Genomic DNA, 23,627 nt, shown 5'->3' with positions numbered 1-23,627 from the left:
TTTTAAGTAGAATCAACTCATGCTTTTATTTTTATCGTTGCATATAAAAACATTTTATGAAGTTTCTCAGCATGATATACATACAGTGCTATACCATAGACTGTAAAGAGATTAGGAAAAACATTGAAAGATTTTTCTTTAGTAACCTCCGGACAAGTTGCTACTCTAAAGACATATTCAAAACAAAATAAATTGTTCAGGAGTCTCTGCAGATAACAATTGTCTGTAATCCCTTTTATTACGATTTAATTCAAAAAGAAAAATATGTCCAATTCCTTTGGGCCAGGGCTGCTGAAATCTACAGTTTACGTGTCAAAGGAGGCTCTGTTTTTAAATAGGAAAGAATTTCCCCTTTCATCGAATTGTCACTTGACTAGTAAGCTTTGAAATGCAGCAGACAGTAACAATATATTGGAGAAAGTTAAGGCACAACCCTGGGGCCAAAGGCCAGCAACCGTTTACATCAAGTGTTGATTTCCTCAAGGTTCTCCTTAGCCAAGCTATAGATGGCAAAATATAAATAGAAGAAAATTTACAGATAAGTATATTCATTTTTTCACAAGGAGATTCCAATGTATTAACACCACTCCATTATGAATTGTGTTATACTAAGAATCAATAATTTACAATGAACATTACAGTATGTACAGTTCAATAAATACATGGTTGTAAACAGAGACAAACAAGACTGGATTACAAGTAAGGTCATCTGGTGAGGAAAAATGGTATGGCAACAAAATTAAATAATGGAGTAAAATAAGCTCATTCGATAGGTGCTCTTTAACAGCCAGACCTATTCAAGTTTTACAGTTTGTTCCATCTATAAATTCTCCCCAAGAGATCCTGATGCAGATGGTTGGGGGCAAGCAAGGACATTTTAGTGGGGTAGGGTGGGAGGGGAAGATAACATTTTGCATTGAACAGTAACTTGCAAGGTAAAGTGTGCTAATTTGCAGACTACGTGCTGTGATACAGTAGTCTACACGGCTTTACATAATTTGTAAATATTTCATTGGAATCTTAGTGATAATGCAATGGAACATTGCATTCCTTTCACAAGCTGTCTACAGCTTGAGCATATTTTGGCAAGAAAATTTGAATGTTGTGAAATTCAGTGCATTTTAAGTCCAACATTGGAAACATCCTATCAAGGTTGTTTGTCTACTTTCAAGGAGTTTCCTGTAACTGTCTGGACAGTGTATAATTCAAGGGTTTAATTTGAATGCAATGCCTTTTAATGTAATCGTTAACAAAGGTAAATGCAGCATCTGGGGACTTGTGGCATTTTTCATTCCCAGAGTATAACTGAACTGTATTAGATCCATAAAATCATAATGCGTAAGATGGTAAAGAACTGTTTGTACTTAGCATTCAGAACGGAACAGAGAACTTGCGAGTTACGTGTATATCTAATAATAACAGATGAAAATTATTTTAAATATAATACCTCCATAAATCTGTATTAACAAAAGTAAAATCTAAAAAAGTTATCTGTATTACATATGATACAAAAAGAGGTCAGTACAGCTTATAGCAGTACAGTTTTTACAGTCAGGTTTCAAGGAAGACTTGAAATTATAAAACGTCTCGTGATTTCATAAATGATCAAACTTCCCGTTGGTGACAGATCTTCTCTAACTGCAGTCTCATAAAATACTGTGCATTTCAATCTTCATTGCTGAAAATATTTGATGAAACCAGTATCCGCAGCATTATCTCATGAATGGATGTCCATACTTCTTCACATGGATAAAGCTCAAACAGCTACTACAGCTTTGTGAAAACAAAACCCATATTTGGTTTAATATTATTCTCCCAACAAAAGCAATCCATTCCTATTTCAGATTCATAAATCTGATAGTAGTAACGATCGTTTTTTAAATAGATTTCCCATGCTGTGACAATGACGTGGAGCTGAAATTCTGACATGTTATTCCTGAGTACAGAGTCATCTAGATGATTCCTGGCTTTGTGAGATACAAAGTATACAAAGTACTGGTCGATGAGGATGAGGAATTGGCATCAGCTGTAACTACACGTAGTGCTTGGAAGATTCTTCCAAGATACCTTCTCCATCAATGTTATTATGTATCTACAGCCTTCTCTTCTTCTTCCTCCTCTGCCTTCTCTTCCTGAGAGACATCTGTTGGGTCCTCCTCCTCATCTACTTGCTCATCCAGTGGGATTTCTGTTGACTCAGAGTCTTGGGTGCAAAGAGTCTTGGAGTCACTACAGCTGTTGCCATCTTCACCCTGGCTACCAACACTGTCCTTTTCAGTGTCTGATTCACCATCTTCCTCTAGTGTTAACTCAAACTGGAACTTGTCAACTTGTCCTGGTCGTCCCTCAACACCATCGTCAGGGACCGGTGAAGGACTCTGTGGAATTGTGCTCTGATACCATTCTCTGTTGTCTTCTAGTATATCTAACATGTCTTGTGCATCAGGATGGACTAGATCAGCCCATGTCTCCCATAGAGGATGGACAATGTAGTCAATGAAACCCACCTATTATAGAAAAAGAGAAAATAACATTTTCAGTTATGACTGTCGATGTTTTTCACCACGTAATATTTCACCGTTCGGTAATTTTATGTACAAGAACATTTTAAAGCAGAATAATCTTGCCTCAAGATCTATGTTTTTTTAGTTATGTTAAAGTGTGTTTTTTATGTTTTTTTAAATGTCTTTATGTGGGGGAAGAGGGCACGGTAAGGGGGATACCGTCCTTCGGTCACTTCCTGGAGAGGACGCGACTATTATTCGAGTCGCGTCCTCACCCCCCCAGCGGCCTACCTACTGGATTGGCGCGGCCTTTCCTGCCGGGATCGACCAGAGCTCCAGCAGCGGCGGGACAGCGCTGTAACATCGCGGGGCTGGCGATGCCTTACCGGGGATCGCCGTCTGGAGCCCGGAGTGCTGGACCTGCTGCACCGACATCATGGAGCTGCGGTTGCGGAGCTCCCAACGCGGGCGGCGCTGATCAACAACGCGGGGTCCTGCGACTCCGCCCGGCTCGGCCTGCGGACTCGGGAGCTGCGGACTCGGGAGCTACGGACTCGGGAGCTGCGGACTCGGGAGCTGCGGACTCGGGAGCTGCGGATTCGGGAGCTGCGGACTCCGGCTGTGGGAGGCGGCTGATCAGGAGGTCCGGGCCGCTGAGGAGGAGGATGTTCACCGTCGGGGATCGGCGTCGGCGTTCCACCAGCCCGGCGTGAGGGCCTGAACATCGGGCCGCCCGGTGCGGCGACTGCGGGTGCTCGGAAGGCCCAGTCCACGGATGAACATCTGGGAAGATCGGAGGGGAGGCTGGCTGGACTATGGTGCCTTCCTCACCTTGGTGCCACTGTGTTATGTTGTGTCGTGGACTTTCTGTGTTTGTGCTTTTCTTTTTTTTAATTCAATTTTATTTTTAATATGTTTTATTATTTATTATTTATTTATTTTTATGATACTGCCTGTAAGGAAAATTCATTTCGTTGTCTCTAATTGAGACAATGACAATAAATTTGAATACAATACAATGTAGAAAAATCAGTAGATAATGGTGGCAATGCTGAAACAAGATACCTTAACAAGCTTATATATTGCTTCATGCTACTGCTGCTAATTATAGCAATTCAGATTGTTATTTAGAAATTAAATTTCAACAAAGGACCATGCAAGGGAATGTAGGCACCTTTGTTAAAAAAATTACCTTTCTAACAAGAAGAATCAATGAGCATTGTGTGGTTTATGACGTGCTCAGGGTCTTTAAAAATGTCTCAAAAAATATTGCAAAATAGACCTGTTAGCAAAATTGAAGGCTCAGCGTCTAAAGGAATATTAGCTGCCTGGATACAACAGTTGCTGAGGGATAGAAAGCAGAGAATAGTGATGAGTAATTGTTGTTCAAATTATAGAGCAGAATGTAGTGGTGTTCTTCAAGGGTTAGTATTAGGACAATGGTGATTGTACTAATACTATTTTGTAAGGATGGGGATGAAAAGTGCCTATTCAATGTTTGCAATGTTGGAGGCAATGGGAATGATAGGGTGCAGAGTACAGCAAAACATTAAAAAAAAAATCAGTAGTAGGTATAGAGGTATACAAAATCATGAGAGGAATAGATTGGATAGATGCACAGAGTCTCTTGCCCAGAGTAGGGGAATCGAGAACCAGAGGACATTGGTTTAAGGTGAGGGGGGGGGGGGGGGGGGGGGGGGGGGGGAGATTCAATAAGAATCTGAGGGGTGACTTTTTCATGCAAGGGGTGGTAGGTGTATGGAACGAGCTGCCAGATGGGGTAGTTGAGGCAAGTGCTAGCACAACTTTTAAGAAACATGTAGACAGGTACATGGATAGGAGAGGTTTAGAGGGATATGGGCAACACGCAGGTAGGTGGGACTAGTATAGATGGGACATGTTGGCTGGTGTGAGCAAGTTGGGCCAAAAGGCCTGATTCTAAGTTATAAGAATCAATGACTCAAATGAAATATGGTGGTAAGAAGAACGAGGAGAGGTAAAATTAAAGATTGATATTCACATTAGACCTTACAAATTCATTTTTGGAATGTTAAGTCTTCAATATCCAGTTAATCATTTTTGGGTGTAGTTGTTGATGTAATGTGGGGAATATGGCAGCAAATTTGTGCTTAAGCAATCGCATACAACACCATGATAATAATGGTATTTTATTGTGGTATTAATTATGGATAAACATCGGCTTGGACAACAGGAATAATTCCCCGACTGAAATGCATCCTTTATGTCAGTCTAATAACTCAGTTTAACATCCCATTCAATGGAAGGCACCACCGGTTTTTGATTTCTAGTCTCTCGGATGCAAGTTCAAGTGTGTAGATACAGTGCCCTCCTTAATGTTTGGGACAAAGACCCATCATTTATTTATTTGCCTCTGTACTCCACAATTTGAGATTTGTAATAGAAAAAATCACATGTGGTTAAAGTGCACATTGTCAGATTTTATGAAAGGCCATTTTTATACATTTTGATTTCACCATGAGGAAATTACAGCTGTGTTTATACATAGTCCCCACCATTTCAGGGCACCATAATGTTTGGGACACATGGCTTCACAGGCGTTTGTAATTGATCAGGTGTGTTTAAATGCCTCCTTAATGCAGGTATGAGAGAGCTCTCAGCGCCTAGTCTTTCCTCCAGTCTTTCCATCACCTTTGGAAACGTTTATTGCTGTTTATCAACATGAGGACCAAAGTTGTGCCAATGAAAGTCAAAGAAGCCATTATGAGACTGAGAAACAAGAATAAAACTGTTTGAGACATCACCCAAACCTTAGGCTTACCAAAATCAACTGTTTGGAACATCATTAAGAAGAAAGAGAGCAAAGGGACAGGCAGGCCAAGAAAGACCTCCACAGCTGATGACAGAAGTATTCTGTCTCTATAAAGAAAAATCCCCAAACACAAGTCCGACTGATCAGAAACACTCCTCAGGAGTCAGATGTGGATTCATCAATGATCACTGTCCGCAGAAGACCATGAACAGAAATACAGAGGCTACACTGCAAGTAGTCAACCACTGGTTAGCCGCAAAAATAGGATGGCCAAGTTACAATTTGTCAAGAAGTACTTAAAAGAACAACCACAGTTCTGTAAAAAGGTCTTGTAGCCAGATGAGATGAAGATTAACTTATATCAGAGTGATGGCAAGAGCAACGTATGGAGGAGAGAAGGAACTGCCCAAGATCCTAAGCATACCATCTCATCTGTGAAACCCAGTGGTGGGGGTGTTATGGCCTGGGCATATATGGCTGTTGAAGGTACTGGCTCACTTATCTTCATTGATGATACAACTGCTGATGGTAATAGCATAATGAATTCTGAAGTGTATGGACACCCTACCTGTTCTAGTTCAAACAAATGCCTCAAAACTCATTGGCCAGCGGTTAATTCTACAGCAAGACAATGATCCCAAACATACTGCTAAACCAACAAAGGAGTTTTTCAAAGCTAAAAAATGGTAAATTCTTGAGTGGCCAAGTCAATCACCCGATCAGAACCCAATTGAGCATGACTTTTATATGCTGAAGAGAAAACTGAAGGGGACTAGCCCCCAAAACAAGCATAAGCTAAAGATGGCTGCAATACAGGCCTGGGAGAACATCACCAGAGAAGACACCCAGCAACTGGCGATGTCCATGAATCGCAGACTTCAAGCAGTCATTGCATGCAAAGGATATGCAACAAAATACTAAACATGACTACTTTCATTTATATGGTATTGCTGTGTCCCAAACATTCTGGTGCCCTGAAATGTGGGGGACTATGTATAAACACTGCTGTGTTTTCTACATGGTGAAACCAAAATGTATAAAAATGCCCTTTTTTAAAATCTCACTTTTTTTTCTATTACAAATCTCAAATTGTGGAGTACGGAGGCAAATAAATAAATGATGGGTCTTTGTCCCAAACATTATGGAGGGCACTGTAGGAAGGGAGGGAGTGCTTCCACTGACCAACAGCTGACACAGAATACAAATGGAATAATACAATTTTAAAGGGGGTGCAGGAACAGAAACCAAGTGATCTATGTACTGGATGGATCCTTGAGGTTGTGGTCAAATCGAGGTAAGGGTTAAACAATCTTAAGGAATGCTAGGTATTATTAATGTAATCATGAGTATAAAAGGAAATTTAGTTTAGATTATTATTGTCATGTGTACCGAGATACACAGTGAAAAGTTTTTGTTTGCATGCTATCCAGTCAAAGAAAAAACTATATATGATTACAACCAAGCCATCCACGGTGCACAGATAAAGGATACAACATTTAGTGCAAGATATAACATTGAAGTTTGATAATGCCCAATTAAAATTTATGCAAAACATTTACAAATTAGTGGAACTGATCTTCCACTGCCCTAGAATTAATTGCTGGCTGCCTGCCAGGTTGCGCTGTTTGTCACAGATTAGCCCCAAGAATAGTCTTCTTCCCACACCCTGGCATGGCTGAGAGCGGCACCCGGCTATCTCAACAGTGATGGCCGCCTGCACTCACACAAACAACTTGAATGCCAAGAGCCGCTTTCTCCAGGCTTGGAGGCCGTCAAAGCTGTCAGTGCGATGGCAGGCAGTGGAATGCTTCTGAAAGTCTGACGTTCACAAACGTTCAGCAATAATTGGCACACTGAGGGGCATTAAAATGCTTTAAAAATCGCAGTTAAAGCATTAAAAACACACGGCCACTCTAAAACCTACTTAAATCAGTAGAAACAAATTTACTATATTAAAGAAGTATCTGGATAGGTTTCTCTTGGCAGCTAATTTCTTCCATTTATTGGAATGAGGGCTGCTGTGCTGGAGAGCTTGGGGAAGATCGACTGCCCGCTTCCAGTGGATCAGCAGAGGACAGCTTCAGCCAGCTGAGACTGACAACGGCACTAGAGAGCCAGACACCTAGGATAATGGTGGCTGAAGGATTCCTGCTCTACTGCCTTGGCCTCATCTGGAGTCCAGTGACCAGTTCTGGATGCAACACTGTAGATAGCGGGTGAAGGACTCAGATTAAATATATGGGAATGTTATCATGCATGAGCGATTACAAATGTGCTGCCTGGATTTGTTTCTGCTGGATCTGGGAAGATTAAATGAGCAAAGTACCTATCAAACCTTGCCTATCAAATGATTTGTGGCTTTTAATAACACCAAGAGGCATATGCTGGAATCTGGAGTAAAAAAACAGCTGCTGGAAGAACACTGCAGGTTCAGCAGCATCTGTGGAGGCAAAGGGCTGGTTGATGTTCAGGTTGAGACCCTGCATCAGGACCGAGAGTGTAGATGGGAGATAGCCTGCACAAGTAGGTCATAAGTGACAGGAGTAGAATTAGGCAATTCGGCCCATCAAGTCTACTCCGCCATTCGATCATAGCTGATCTATCTCTCCCTCCCAACCCCATTCTCCTGCCTTCTCCCCATAACCTTCTATCTATCTTTGCCTTAAAAATATCCACTGATTTGGCCTCCAGACTTCTGTGGCAAAGAATTCTACAGATTCACCACCCTCTGACTAAAGTAGGTGAGGAAAGAGCCCCTCCTTATTGTTCCCATCTGCTCACCGTTCTTCTCTTTTCTTGTTTCGTTTACATCAACTTTCTAATCAGATTCCAAAATCTGCAAACCTTTGTTGTCTCCACATATCACCCCCTACCCTCTGTCGGTATCTGTTTCCATCCCTCCCCCACCTGGCTCCATCTGCTTATCAATTCTCCTGGATCTACCTCCAGTTTGCCCACTCCTGCCTCGTTCCTTCGCCTCATCTCATTATCCTGGCTCTCTGCCCTCCATACTCTCATTCCTGATGCAGTGTTTCCGCCTGAAACACCAATTGTCTGTTCCTCTTTCCTCCACAGTTGCTGCCTGACCCACTGAGTTATTCCAGAATCTTGCTTTTTGCTTTGAATAACACCTGCTTTACATGGCAGTTCAATAAAAGTTCAGAGAGTGGAGATTTAATAAAATTGTCAAATATTTTTTGTTACACACAGTGGCGATCTGATATGTCTGAAAGAGTAGTGGAAGCCGATTCTGTGGTAACTTGTAAAAGGGAATTGGAGACGTACTCAAAGGGAAAATATTTGCAGGGCTTGCAAGATAGTCCGAATTGCCTTCTTCCATGTCGTATATTCTAAGATATTCTGATGCTTCTTTTCCCAAGTGGTTCTAATGTCGAATAGCAGGTATAAATGGGCAAGTAATTAGGGTTTAACCATAGTTATTTAACAATGTAGAGAGGAGACTGGTGGATTCATAATAATTCAGGACATGAGATCAGCTTGTAGGTTTTGCTGTTTACTCACTTGTGATTTTTCAATGGAAGCATTGTGCTCGTCACACATGGGACTTATTTCCATTCCTCTTTCCCTTTCTCGGTCTCCTTGGCGAAAGAATTCATCCATTATTCTATCTGTCCATTGGCGATACAGGTGAAGAGGTTTTGTGGGGTTGCTTATATCTGCACAGTGCACCATATTTTGCAGAACCTAGATTATTATATAAAGCACAGTTAACTCATTTTTAAAGTAGAATTGCACATGAATTGATCAATATTTGTACTAATTGTTAATCCTCAGGTATAACTAAGAACCTTACAAATTACAATAATTAAAATGTAGATATATTTTATCTATTAACATTTTTGATTTTCTTCAGTTTTATACCTGTATTCTATCTGAATAATTATCCAGAAGGAGGACTCCAGAACTGGTCACCTTTTTTGTTTCTACCATTGTTTTCAAGTCAGCTAGCAAGTTCATGTGTTTGGACATGTCTGTAGCAAGAACCTGTAAGATGAGGTTTAAAAAAACCAGTAAAGAAATGGACTTCTGAGTAAAGATTGCAAGTTATACAAACAGTTAATAAAGTAAAACATTGCCAAGTTTTGCAAGTGTAAGAAGTCTTTCCAAACTTCAGCTGGACAAATTTGGATCGGCTGGAAAACGCTCCTAATTTAAAAAAAAACTATAAATCAACACTTTGCCATCAATCAATTCATTTAAAAGAGTGCATTCAGACATGTAATTCACCAAAAGAGCAATTATTATGGATGAAAACAAATCTTTTATCGCTGTTCGCTGGAGAACGTTAGAAAGATGCTTTTTACGGGTCAGTACATTCTGACTGCTGCATCCGGATACCTGACATCTCAACTGAATCTGGATGAGAATACGTGTGCAATATACCACCAGGCAGACTTCCAATCAGAAAATCATCCTTCCACCACGGGCCTCTCCCTCCTATTACCAAGCCAATCTGGGATTCAATTAACCAACTTGAGTTGGATCGCATTTGGCTTAATCTTCTGAACCAGTCTAAATGACTCCTCAACTTTACACCAGCCAAAGTTATATTTAAAGCCAAAACTGGTGAAGGGATCATGGGTCAAAGTCATCAACTTAGATTGCAAGGTTCATTACACTGAAAATTAGTCATTAATCTGCATCACTTACGTGTGGTTTAGGTAAATGTATTATTTTTCATGTTATTCTGGGATCATTTAGATTATTTTAATCATTTGATTTTTTTTCCTCCAAGTATCTCAGATCATGTGATCATAGACATAGAATTCAGAAACAGGCTCTTTGGCCCAATTTGTCCCTGCTGAGTAAAATGCCCCCATCGAAGCCTAAAGCACCTGTCCCACGAGCATGTGACTGCATGCGGCGAACGCGACCAAACCAGAAGCGGGGGCCGCGCGGAGGTTGAGTGATCCCGTACGAGTTGACGTGAAATTCGAGCGAAGGCGTACGCCGTCAAGACGCTGCGTACGTGGTCAAGACACTGCGCACGCCTTTCGGGGCGGTGCGTACGGCCTCAATGCGGCTGCGGGCCGGCAGGCCGTTTTTCGGAGCCCCGCACGATGTCGGGACCAGCTCCGCACAACTCCATACGGCTCCGGCGATCGAAGTGGGACCGGCCCCGCGAGTCCGTATGGCTCAAGCGACCACGTTAGGTCATGCTTGCTGCATGCAGTCGCATGCTCATGGGACAGGCCCTTAAGCAATTTGCCTGATTTTGGTCCATATCCTTCCAAACACTTCCAATCCAAGTGCCTGCCCATGTGTCTTTTAAATGTTGTTATTGTACCTGCCTCGACGCCTTCCACTAGCGGCTAGTTCCGTGTACCTAAATAAGTGGCAGTGTGGCCTGGGAGTCAATGTGTTTTTTGTGGCCACAAAAGGTTAATGTAACTGTAAGGACAGTGAGGGCAGGATGAAGCATAATTGATCCCATTGTAAATACCATAGTGCTGTCCATGGAGGGGTGGGTGATTGGCTCCATGGAATGAACACTTTGGATTTGACCTGAAATGAAGTTGCTTTGTAATATTTTGCTGAAGCGGATAATGTGTTCATTTATTATTGTCAGTAATCATTAGCAGCTGCACAATCCAGATCAACTTAAAATGGTCTGATTGAGAAAGTAAAGATGAGGAGAATATTCCATGTAAATGTAGTCACTTGGGCTCAAGCATGTAGTTTTATTAAAATAATACTGTATTCATTTAAAAAGAAACACCATGTATTTATATGCGTTTAATATATTAACATTTAGACAAGTACAAAATCCACAAAAAACACTGGGAATATGTTTTTTTTTAAAAACAGATGACAATTCGAGGTTTAATATTTCAACTTACAATGTCAATAACCATCTTCCTCAGTGACTGTCTTTGTTTCTTGGTTAAATTCTGGAAAATATCACAGTTCTCTTCCTGCAGCAATTTAAAGCCAACTGCTAAATGATGGTTCTCCAGCACTGACGCGTCATTGTACATCAAGGCAAGTTCTGAATCTGGAGAATATTTAAGTAACAGGTTTGGGACAAAGGCAGACAAAGAGATATGAGTAATGATTGTTAATACCATCAAGTTTCTGAATTCTATTCACAGTTATCTTTTTCATGCTGATAATTTTTTGTTATCAGTTCAAATAATACAACACGTGTTTATAATACATTTTCTTGGCAACTGAGAGTGGACATCTTGACAGATATAGCAACAGATGACAGTGCTCCAATGAAATAACACTGCAGATCTTCAATTTGCATTATACATTTGTGTGGGGAGAGAAGTTACACGACTGTTCCCTGCTGATATAAACACAGCTGGACAATAACAGATTGTCACGGTATGAATGTGATTTTTTCCTATTACAAACCTCAAATTGTGGAGTACAGAGGCAAATAAATAAATGAAGGGTCTTTGTCCCAAACATTATTGAGGGCACTGTATACGACCCAGCACTTTTCGGAGAAATTCACCTTGAGAGCCTTTCAAGATTTCCACCACAATCTCACAAGGGATGGCAACATTCCCTCGCTATGCTCCTCATGAAGCCTTTGCAGAATATTTTAATTTCTTCACAAATCCATTAACATACAATAAAGCTATATGTCTGGTGAATGTTTAAACTCTTGTTGCAGACTGAGTGTCAATGAAATATTATTATTAAGCAGATGGCACAATGGTGCAGATGTAGAGCTGCTGGCTTACAGCGCCAGAGACCTGTGTTCTATCCAGACTATGGGTCCCCTCTAGATGGAGTTTCTACATTCTCCCAGTGACCGCGTGGGTTTTCTCTGGTCCTCCCACACTGCAAAGACATACAGGTTTGTAGGTTAATTGGCTTTGGTAAAATTGTAAAATTGTCTCTAATGTGTAGGATAATGTTGGTGCATGGGGTGATCATTGGTCGGCACGGACTTGTGGTGCCGAAGTGCCTGTTTCTCTAAAGTCAGACACTGTACAACTATTTTGTCCAACACACAGAAATGGAACACTGGATTTGATACACTATACTGCACGCTTCTTGTTGAAAATGATTTTTGTCTGTGTTCTTTATTGTTGTAGTTGTGAAAAGGACAAGTAATTTATCAAAGGTACACAAAAATGCTGGAGAAACTCAGCGGGTGCAGCAGCATCTATGGAGCGAAGGAAATAGGCGACGTTTCGGGCCGAAACCCTTCTTCAGACTGATGGGGGGTGGGGGGGGGAGAAGGAAGGAAAAAGGGGGAGGAGGGAGGAGCCCGAGGGCGGGGGGATGGGAGGAGACAGCTCGAGGGTTAAGGAAGGGGAGGAGACAGCAAGGGCTAGCAAAATTGGGAGAATTCAATGTTCATGCCATCCGGACGCAAGCAACCCAGGTGGAATATGAGGTGCTGTTCCTCCAATTTCCGGTGTTGCTCACTCTGGCAATGGAGGAGACTCAGGACAGAGAGGTCGGATTGGGAATGGAAGGGGGAGTTGAAGTGCTGAGCCACCGGGAGTTCAGGTAGGTTATTGCGGACTGAGCGGAGGTGTTCGGCGAAACGATCGCCCAACCTCCGCTTAAGTCTCCCCGATGTAAATCAGCTAACATCTAGAGCAGTGGATGCAGTAGATGAGGTTGGAGGAGATACAGGTGAACCTTTGTCGCACCTGGAACGACTGCTTGGGTCCTTGAATGGAGTCGAGGGGGGAGGTGAAGGGACAGGTGTTGCATTTCTTGCGGTTGCAACGGAAAGTGCCCGGGGAGGGGGTGGTACGGGAGGGAAGGGAAGAATTGACAAGGGAGTTGCGGAGGGAGCGGTCTTTACGGAAGGCAGACATGGGGGGAGATGGGAAGATGTGGCGAGTGGTGGGGTCACGTTGGAGGTGGCGGAAATGGCGGAGGATTATTTGTTGTATTTGCCGGCTGGTGGGGTGAAAGGTGAGGACTAGGGGGACTCTGCCCTTGTTGCAAGTGCGGGGATGCGAAGAGAGAGCAGTGTTGCGGGGTATGGAAGAGACCCTGGTGCGAGCCTCATCTATGGTGGAGGAGGGGAATCCCCGTTCCCTGAAGAGCGAGGACATTTCCGATGCCCTGGTGTGGAACATCTCATCCTGGGAACAGATGCGGCGTAGGCGGAGGAATTGGGAGTAGGGGATGGAGTCTTTACAGGGGGCAGGGTGGGAAGACGTGTAGTCCAGATAGCCATGTGCGTCAGTGGGTTTGAAGTGTATGTCGGTCAGAAGTCTGTCCCCTGCGATGGAGATGGTGAGGTCAAGGAATGGTAGGGAAGTGTCGGAAATGGTCCAGGTGTATTGGAGTGCCGGATGGAAGTTGGTGGTGAAGTGGATGAAGTCAGTCAGTTGTGTGTGGGTGCAGGAGGTGGCCCCAAAGCAGTCGTCAATGTAATGGAGGTAGAGGTCGGGGATGGGGCCCTGGTACGTATTGAACAAGGATTGTTCAACGTACCCGACAAAGAGGCAGGCGTAGCTGGGGCCCATGCGTGTGCCCATAGCTACGCCTTGTGTTTGGAGGAAATGGGAGGAGTCAAACGTAAAGTTGTTGAGGGTGAGGACCAACTCCGCTAGGCGGAGGAGAGTGTCAGTGGCTGGGTATAGGTTGCTCCTCTGGTCGAGGAAGAACCGGAGGGCTTTGAGGTCATCCTGGTGGGGGATGGAGGTGTAGAGTGACCGGACATCCATGGTGAAGATGAGGGGGTGAGGGCCTAGAGAGTGGAATGCGCAATTTATCAATATATGCAATCCACAAGATTATAACTAGCCTTCTTATTTAAATTAATATTAGCTATTAATCCAGTCCATCAGCTGGTTTTCAGATATTTTTGGACTCTCTGTAACTTTTGGTATTGAATCAACTTTTGAAATGTTTGGATTTGAGCTCAAAGAAAGTTTCGTTTCTCAGCCAGACTTGCTTGGCTTTGACCCATCACTTCCTGCATCTGCTATAAATCCAATGCAGACACAACTGTATGTTTAAGTGCTTCAGTATCCACACTTGGTTGGTCTCTAATATAGATCATACAGATCATTTGATCTACCTGAACAAAGATTTTAATTACAGTTTTAACCATGTAGAAACTAAGGTTTCTACCTCCTTCAAGAGCGAGCTTGGTTTGAGAGGTTGTTTCTTAACAAGAGCAAACCTGTTTTGCTTGAAACCGCATTTTCCTGATCAGTGTCACAATGACATTTTATTTTTAAACCTCAAGCAAAAAACACAAGTAATGGAGTAACTCAGTGGGTCAGGTAGCATCAATGGAGAACATGGATATGTGACGTTTTGGGTTGGGACCCTTCTTCAGACTGATTGTTGGGGGGGGGTGAGAAGAAATATGGTAAAGGGGGCTGACAAAGCTTGGCAGGTAACAGGCTGATACAGGTGAAGGAGGTGGGGGGTTGATAGGCCAGTGATATTTAACTTTACATTTAGGTTTATTATTATTATTGTCACAGGTACCGGCTTACAATGCAAAGCATTGCTTTAGTTGCGTCTGCTCACATGTAGGTGCCAAATTCAGTTGAACATGGTTCAACCCTGTTCTAAATCTTCTCTTCAAAGATTCTGCAAGCATCCATTCTATGGCAGTGCAGTTGCTCTGTCGTTGAATGAGAAACTGACCGAGTGATGTTTAATGCCCGGTTTTCAATGTTCCTGCAATAATTTCTCCTTGAGAGCATCTTTAACTGTGCTGACTAATCCCTTGGTTCTTTCATTTGAGGTATTTTCCGCACCCACCCACCCACCCGCTAGCCTCAATCATACAGTAGTGTTATTGAGGGTTATAGAGATGGGCCAAGCCTGCAACTGCCCTGTGTACACCAGGGCATTTCAGCCAGTTACACTAAGCATTCTCATCCCATTTGCAGCTCATGAGTTAATGCCCAATGATCTCCATTACATTGACAAAATATACTGTGACCAAGTCTACCAGTAAACTGCAGTTGTTTGGAAAAATATAATTTTGAGCCTCATGGTAATTAAATTATTAATTTTAATTAAAACTAATTATACTGGTTGTTCTAGATTTTGTGAACACACAAATAAACCTGTGTCGACTGCCTACTTAACACCCTGGAATTCAAGTGTACGTGTTATCCTTGTGATCCTTCCGATGTTACCAGTATGCAAATCTGCTCCTTTTTAATATTAGTACACGCATGAGTCACCATAAAATATTTTTTCTTAATCTTCATACACACAATTAATAAACAATCATATTTAAACAAAGTTAAAGAATCTAGGTCCTCACAAAATATTTTATGATAACAGACAGAATTTTCAAAAATTCACATGATTGAAAACAAAATTGCAACGTGTCAACATAATGATGTTTATCTAAAATTAGATTTCTCTGTCTGAACTGAACATTAATTTTTATCCCTTAAAAGGAAAATTAATCCTTTATCCTTTATACATAACCAGTAGTGAATCAAAGATGGTGCTTCATACCGGTTGTTCAAGCTGAGAGGTGGCACAGCAGTGCCCTTCAATTTGACAGAATTTGTTATCTCTCATCTCAGCTGAATTGTTTGTCACTCTGCTAACTGTCAATGTGATTGTCATGAGATGTATGCAGGGAGGCATTTTTAGAGGTGGCAGATTTCTAACTGATGTGTTTAACATGATGAATTACTTTTTGGATGCTAAATATTTGGTGTCCCAGAATTGGACTATTTGTTTCATTTTTTATGTTCACGGTAATCCCACTTTCCAATTCGTGATTCAGAGGTTTATAAGTCATCGCACTTGGAGTGCATTTCCAAATATATTTACAGTAATGCAGTGGCCAGAATGACTTAACAGTGGTCTTGCTTTGTTTACCAAATTGGCTGCCTGAATTAGAGGGCATTCGCTATAAGGGGAGAGGTTGGAGAAACTCGGATTGTTTTCTCTGGAATGGCAGAGGTTGTGGGAGACATGATGGAAGTATAATAAAGTAAGTATATAATATAATATTATGGGAGCCATGGGAAGGGTAGATAGAACCTTTTACCTTGGCTGGCAATTTCAAAGACGTGAGGGCATAGTTTTAAGACGAGTGGGGCAAAGTTTGCAGGAGATGAACAAAACATAAGTGCTGAAGTAACTCAGCATGTCAGACAGCATCCGTGAAGAGAATGAATATGTGATGTTTTGGCTCAGGATCCTTCTTCAGGCTGAAGGTTAGGTGCTGGGCAAGTGTTTTTACACAGGGAATGGCGAGTGCCTGCCAGTGGTAGTGTTGGAGGCAAATACGATAGAGGCATTTAAGAGGCTTTCAAATAGGCATGTAGATATGGAAGGAATAGAGAGATATGGGTCTCATGCAGGCAGACTATGCAAGTTCACTCTAAGGATAATAAATTCAGCCTATCCAGTCTCTTGCCTTAACTAAAGTACACGATTTTGTTCTATTTATGTGTAGGCCCAATATTTGTTACATTTTTTTTCTCTTCCTTTGCTATCACTCATCATTCCAGTTAGATGCTCTTGTAGAAAGCTACCCATCAACGAATTCTGCTTCACGTTTGACACTTTGCTCCACTGTCTCAATCTCACTGCCTGAATATTTCCAACTCGGTGTTAAAATGGAGGGAACCTAATAATATACCAGAATTAGTTTGGGTGGACATTTACCAATGGACAATCAACCTACCTCATCCTACTTGTGATTTTTGCAAATCAGTGGAGGATAATTCTCTGGATGTTTTCAAGAGAGAGTTAGATTTAGCTCTTAGGGCTAAAGGAATCAAGGGATATGGGGAAAAAGCAGGAACGGGGTACTAATTTTAGATGATCAGCCATAATCATATTGAATGGCGGTGCTGGCTCAAAGGGCCGAATGGCCTACATGCACCTAGTTTTCTATGATTATGGTGGAGAAGGCTAATGCTCGCTCTCATCTCCTGAAAATTACACTGTAAAATGATCCAGTTAAATGATCTCTTTAACGAGTCCTACTTTTAATTGTCCATCCAATCTGCTGGGAAATGTGTGTGATCTGATGCCTCCACGATTTGCTATTATCTCAAACCCATTAGGATGGAATTTTGACAGAAATAAATAAATTGGGCCAAAGAACTAGTATAACTTACCGAAACATAGATAGACATTATCATTAAGCTGCATGTTTATAAATGATAGTTTAATAATAATAATAATAATAATAATAATAATAATAATATTCTCACTTGTGTTGATAAGAAACTGATTTGAAACCCCTGGGTGATCCACATCATGAATAGCACTTGCAAATATTGCAGTAAGGATCTCCAGATCGGTAAAGACAGCCTGTGGAAATAAAAAGTGAAAATGCTGAAAACATTGTAAACAAGTCATAATGCCTCAGTTTCTTCAAGTATTTACTGATCTTTCCATCACCTCAAGCCCATGAAAGCTCCCAGCAACAGGTTACATCAACAATTTTTGTCTTGGTTTGTCCAGCTTACAGTCATGATGTATTAGGCAGCATCTCTGAAGGACATAGATAAACAAAGTTTTGTGTTGGGATCCATCTTCAAGACTTCCAGTCTGAAAAAGGGCCCTGAACTAAAGCGTTGCCTATCCATGTCCTCCAGAGATACTGCCTGACCCTCTGAGTTACTCCTGCACTTTGTGTTCTACACAAGATTCCAGCATCTGCAGTTCCTCGTGTCTTCAACATATATTGGAGGGGTTTTTTGAAACATTTCTATGCTTTTGAGAATATCACATCACATAAAGCTGGTCTCCAAACCATCATGAACCAATTTCCATACAATTCCACACAATCCTGAAAACAACCCAAGGGGCAATTAATCAATGTAATAATGTAATAGTACATGATCCCACATATAGCAATGAGATAATTACCTCTAAAGTATTACTTTTATACATAGGAAATAGCTAGGGTACCAAAATAACTCGAGGGATTCTTCAAACAGTGTCCTGGGATCCTTTACACCTGTGTGTGAGTTGACCACGGTGTACAGATACACTTCTGACTGTACAGAACCCCTTCAACTATGCACTGCAGTATCAACTTACATTTATAGGCTCAAGACATTGGAGTGCAAGGTAGACACATTGATTTCAGACTTACAATAATAAGAATGATGGAACTGAGGGCATACCTAAAATATATGAACTTAGCTGACTCCATGACCTGTACAGGCATTCCCACATTCCCATCCTGACAATGGACCTTTCCGGCCTGTTCAAAGATTTGGACTCAAGGACAACGGACTGCAGTTTATATAGTGCTGGTGCATGGTCTCTCTCTCTCTCTCTCTCTTCCTGCCTCTTTCTTCTCTTTTCTTTCTTGCTGCTCAGTCCTGTCCCCATCCATCTTCTTTTTTTCCCCAATCCCCTTTCTCTTTTAATCTGCCTGTTTGTCCAAGAGGCTCGTGTTGTCCAGTGGAACTGGTGGGCAATTCTTCACTCCCAATCCTCCTCTCAGTCTCTCTCTCCTGGGGTTCTCGTTACCCAGAAGATCGCATGGCAGCATGAGTTAGACACAAGTGTTGTGCCTGTAGGTTGGCAGAGAATGTATACAAGCCTTTATCCAAGTGGTGAGATTAATAAAGGCAACCGTCAGAGAGAAGGGGGATGTCTGGTCTGTTAGTGTAGGATGGTGGGGTGGGTATGATGGGAAGTAGGTAGTTCGACACTTTACTGATGTCAGGTGGGTGGGATGTCCGACATCCAATGCCCCTGTCCCACTTAGGAAACCCGAACGGAAACCTCTGGAGACTTTGCGCCCCGCCCAAGGTTTCCGTGCGGTTCCCGGAGGTTCCCGAAGGTTTTTGTCAGTCTCCCTACCTGCTTCCACTACCTGCAACCTCCGGCAACCACATGCAACCTCCGGGAACCGCATGGAAACCTTGGGTGGGGCGCAAAGTCTCCAGAGGTTTCCGTTCAGGTTTCCTCAGTGGGACAGTGGCATAGGCAATGTAATGGGCTTAACATTTAATGCAGCAACCCGATTTTGATTGTGCAGAACTGTTTTTGAAACTCAAACATAACACCCTACATTTCAAGTCAACTGTAGACATACCACAAAAGTATTTAGATATGTATTAACATCTCTATAGTTGATTTCACAGAAAATTCACAGATTGCTATTTTATCATCAGATGTTGACAGTGGGATTATGCTTAAGACCAAAATTGCCTTCCAATTTCCTCTGCATGCAGATGTCAAGTGATCCGAGTGAAATAAGGTCATTAAAAGAGAGTACTGCTTACCTCTAACGCAGGTGTTGATAGTAAAACATGTGTGGACTGAGCAACATCTGCAGCATGAATATTATTGTGAAATGCTACATCGTTATGATAATGGTCTTCCAGGGTCATCAAATATGTAATTAAAGTGTCTGGTGGAATCTTGAAAGTTTTTAATAATTCTCGCTCCTAAAAATAGTGAAAAATTGGCTCAAATTAGACCAATAAAATTCAATTAAATGTACAATATCTGATTTCTTTGTTTGTGCATTATCTCTACTCCATTACTTCTTTAGGCCTTTGGGTTATTTGTCATTCTTTGGAATAACAGGCTGAAGCCAATATATCGCCACAGTCCGTGGATAAAAGGTGCAAAGCTCTCCCAGTCCCATACACAGATCCTTCTACTCTGTTTCTACTCAGTGTGTGCAAAGCATCTTGAATGCAGCTGCTTATAGCAGCATCCCATTCAGCTTCCATAAACCTCTGACAAGGTGGAATTTTACTAATGGACCCAAATCTGACAGATTTTGAAGATACTTTCCTTTTCAAATTAACACATGTAAAAAAATGTCTAAGATTCATTAAAAAATGGACGGCAACACCAAGACATATTTGCCAGAAATGTAGGATCAATAACTATTGTTAGATAAGACTAATTCCAAAAATCAGTTACAGTTTTATTAGAACAAATTAAAACAAAAGAAACAATCATCATATTCCCTTCATGAGTTTGTCAAGTCTCTTGTGTAGATTTAGTAAACATTGATATGAATTATGAATTTCATAAGTAAGCTTAAGATCATTAGTATCTGGTGACAATAATAAAGATAACGATGCTCTCGGTTTCAAAACCTGATATAATAAATAAATAGAATTTGACATTTATACAATAACCTTCAATGATCTCCACTGCTTATATTTTCTGGTTAACTGTGCGTGTTGTACAGAAGAACTGGGAATAAATTGGTCAAGCTCAAGGACAAAGCCGTAAGATGATTCCTTCAGTCAGTTTATTTCTTAGTTCGCTGTCAGAGAACAGACTGTGCTTCAGCGATGTTTTGAAGAACAGGTTCTCGGTTCTTTTGTTACATTCAGAGAATGAATGATGGAGTCAGACACTTGCAGCGAGTTCTCCAATGGTGGTAATCTGTTTGAGGGTTGTTTAGTCGGCCATTGTTGCATGCTGCAGTCCTTCACTGGGTCTGGTCATTCTTAATTACATTTAAATTTTATTTTGAAACTACGCATATTAAGCATATAAATTATTTGAGTAAAGGATTTCAAAATGCACATCATATTCAATGCTAACAACTGATTTCGCGGTTTAGAAAGAAAGACTCAAACGATTAATACTTTACAATACATAGCAACACAGGAGAGCAATCACACGGATACCATCATCACGTGAAACACCTTCAAATTGTTAGCTATCAATCTAATTCAACCCTACCTGAAAAATTGTGTACATGACAACTGTTAATGGTCTGTTTCCAGAATATTCTGCAGCTTTAAAGACATTAAAGTCCCATTTGTTAATGTTGTCCAATTCCTGCAAATTGAGCAAAGATTTCAAATAAACAATTATCTTTATTCAAAACATTTTCAGCATTAACAAAAAAGAAAATGCTATCAAGTCCCAGCAGCAATTGCAGACTGAGAAACAAAGTTAATGTTTTAACGTCTGTTATAAACGCATCAAAATGTTATCTCCTTTTCTCCCTCTGCAGATGTGGCCTGAATATTACCAACATGTTCAGTTTTAGTTCTGATTGCCAGCATTAGCAATTCCCTTTTTGATCATTTTAATCACCCATACTGCTCAATCAGTCAAGAAACATCAGGAAAGAGGTTGTCATGCTGGAAAGGGCACAGAGAAGATTTACAAGGATGTTGCCAGGACTAGAGGGTCTGAGTTATAGGGAGAGGTTGAGTAGGCTGGGTCTTTATTCCATGGAGCGCAGGAGGATGAGGGGTGATCTTATAGAGGTGTATAAAATCATGAGAGGAATAGATCGGGTAGATGCACAAAGTCTCTTGCCCAGAGTAGGTGCATCGAGGACCAGACGACATGGATTTAAAGTGAAGGGGTAACTTTTTCACTCAAAGGGTGGTGGGAGTATGGAACAAGCTGCAGAGGAGGTAGTTGAGGCTGGGACTATCCCAACATTTAAGAAACAATTAGACAGGTACTTGGATAGGACAGGTTTGGAGGGCTATGGATGAAACACAGGCAGGTGGGACTAGTGTAGCTGGGACATGTTGTCCGGTGTGGGCAAGTTGGGCCGAAGGGCCTGTTTCCACATTGTATCACTCTATGAATCTATATCACTATCACATCTTTCAGGGGACTCAACCCAGTAACACTCAGCATCTGGCCCACTTGTTTGGAAAAAACATATTATAAACAAATTAAAGGTAGACAAAAAATGCTGGAGAAACTCTGCGGGTGAGACAGCATCTATGGAGAGAAGTAATGGGCGACTTTTCGGGTCAAGACCAAGAAGTGTCTCGACCCGAAACGTCGCCCATTCCTTCTCTCCATAGATGCTGCCTCGTCCGCTGAGTTTCTCCAGCATTTTTTTGTCTACCTTTGATTTATCCAGCATCTGCAGTTCTTTCTTAAACATAAACAAATGAATCGTCCAACGAAAGGTTTGTGTTCCAATGCACATATCCCATCTAAATTAGCAGATCATGAAAATATATTACTGGAAATAAGCATAATGCCCAGGGGCTGAAATAAACATACATTTGCCAAAGGTTCTTCCTGCTCAATTTTGACTCCAAACCTAGTGATGCTGGAATCTGTTGAGCTTGAGCCGTGTATGGGTTTCTTCACCCCACTGATATGTGACATTGGTTTCTTTTTCTTTTCTTCTTTCTGTGCTTGTGATGGAATTTCAACCTCATGTTGTTTATCTAGGAAGAATACAACATAGTTTGCATAGTAAAACCTAAAAAGTTTGCATCCAGTGGCCACATCAGCAAAATTGGTGCAGCCTCTCACACAACTTTCCACAATAACTTCAGTGGATGCTCAAAAATAACACCAAACTGAAATCAAAATGGCTCTGCTTGCCATCTTCCTGAGTTTGCACCAATCTGATGCAGAATGTGAGCACCCTGAACCACTAGAAATTCTGGGCAAAGCACACGGGAAAATAACCAAAAAGAAGTATTCCTACTATATCTTGTGTGTCAAGACACAACTTAAAAATAACTCTGCTTTACTCTCTTGATATAATTGTCTCAGCAATGAGTCTCATCTTGCATGATAAGACTCTATCCACAATTTAATAAATCTATTCTCAGAAATTCATCTCTGATCGTTGTTTGTTTTTTTAGAAATACTTATTTTTACAAAAATTCCATCCATTGGCTTCAATGTACTGTCTCTTTAATATGGTGCATTTAACACTACCAGTTGGGAATTAATTTATAGGGATTAGAGTTGTCAACATTTTGTGTTTCCTTTACTGCAATTGTCTTATGTTAAAAATTATACTGAGCCACACTTAGTGCGTCCTTGTGATGTTTCAATTGTAGTTTGATGGATGAACTTGTCCATGAAAGGTAAACGGATTAACGTCAATGTGGAAATATCATGCAGTGGCTTATTATTCAGTATGTTAAGCAATTACTGCTCTCTGACAAAAGTAGCTGGTACCTATTTTGCCTGTAAATTGCAAAGTGCATGTTTTATTGGCTATGTTAAATATCTCCCTAATTCTTTGTAATCTCACTCCTTGCAACTGAGCCATCTATTTCCTTCAAGTAATCTCATTCCTCTTCCACTGCTGCAAGCCTTCTCTGCCTTCAGGCTTTTTTGGAGTCAATGGACAATGGAAGAGTTACCCATATTCTCTCCAGCTCCATGCTAATATGCAACCAATGATCTCAATAGAATTTGTAATCTGACATGCACAATTGAGTACTTTCCACAAATACTAATAGTTTATGAACATTCTTTTACCGCAATTCAAGAAATATGACTTTGCGAATACGTTGAGAGTATTACAGCTACTTAACAAAGGTTTTCATTTAATAGTACTGAGAATAAATTCTGCATTATTTCTCGGGTTTACCTTTGGAAGTAGCAAAGCTTAATAGAAAGTGGAGAAAATGCAAATCAGGGAGCCATGCAAAACATATTTTAAA

At 41.2% G+C, this 23,627-nt stretch overlaps 1 protein-coding gene across 5 annotated transcripts in view; it reads right to left on the bottom strand.

Annotated features, from left to right (window-relative positions):
- The window catches only part of LOC116978833 (cAMP-specific 3',5'-cyclic phosphodiesterase 4D-like), a 724,969-nt gene continuing 701,342 nt past the window's right edge, over positions 1-23,627 (bottom strand). For all 5 annotated transcript variants that reach the window (XM_033030092.1, XM_033030093.1, XM_033030107.1 and 2 more), the window contains 8 exons: positions 22,219-22,388; positions 20,920-21,018; positions 19,491-19,655; positions 17,457-17,556; positions 11,157-11,311; positions 9,178-9,300; positions 8,818-9,000; positions 1-2,507 (listed from right to left, as the gene is read on the bottom strand). In XM_033030092.1, the coding sequence (XP_032885983.1) occupies positions 2,085-2,507; positions 8,818-9,000; positions 9,178-9,300; positions 11,157-11,311; positions 17,457-17,556; positions 19,491-19,655; positions 20,920-21,018; positions 22,219-22,388 (1,418 nt within the window). In that variant the 3' untranslated portion in view covers positions 1-2,084. The remainder of the gene's footprint in view (positions 2,508-8,817; positions 9,001-9,177; positions 9,301-11,156; positions 11,312-17,456; positions 17,557-19,490; positions 19,656-20,919; positions 21,019-22,218; positions 22,389-23,627) is intronic.

Source organism: Amblyraja radiata, chromosome 1, assembly GCF_010909765.2.
Source record: "Amblyraja radiata isolate CabotCenter1 chromosome 1, sAmbRad1.1.pri, whole genome shotgun sequence".
NCBI classification, from domain to species: Eukaryota; Metazoa; Chordata; class Chondrichthyes; order Rajiformes; family Rajidae; genus Amblyraja; species Amblyraja radiata.
The sequence above is the reverse complement of the archived record's forward strand: the minus strand, read 5'-3'. Positions and strand labels throughout refer to the sequence as shown.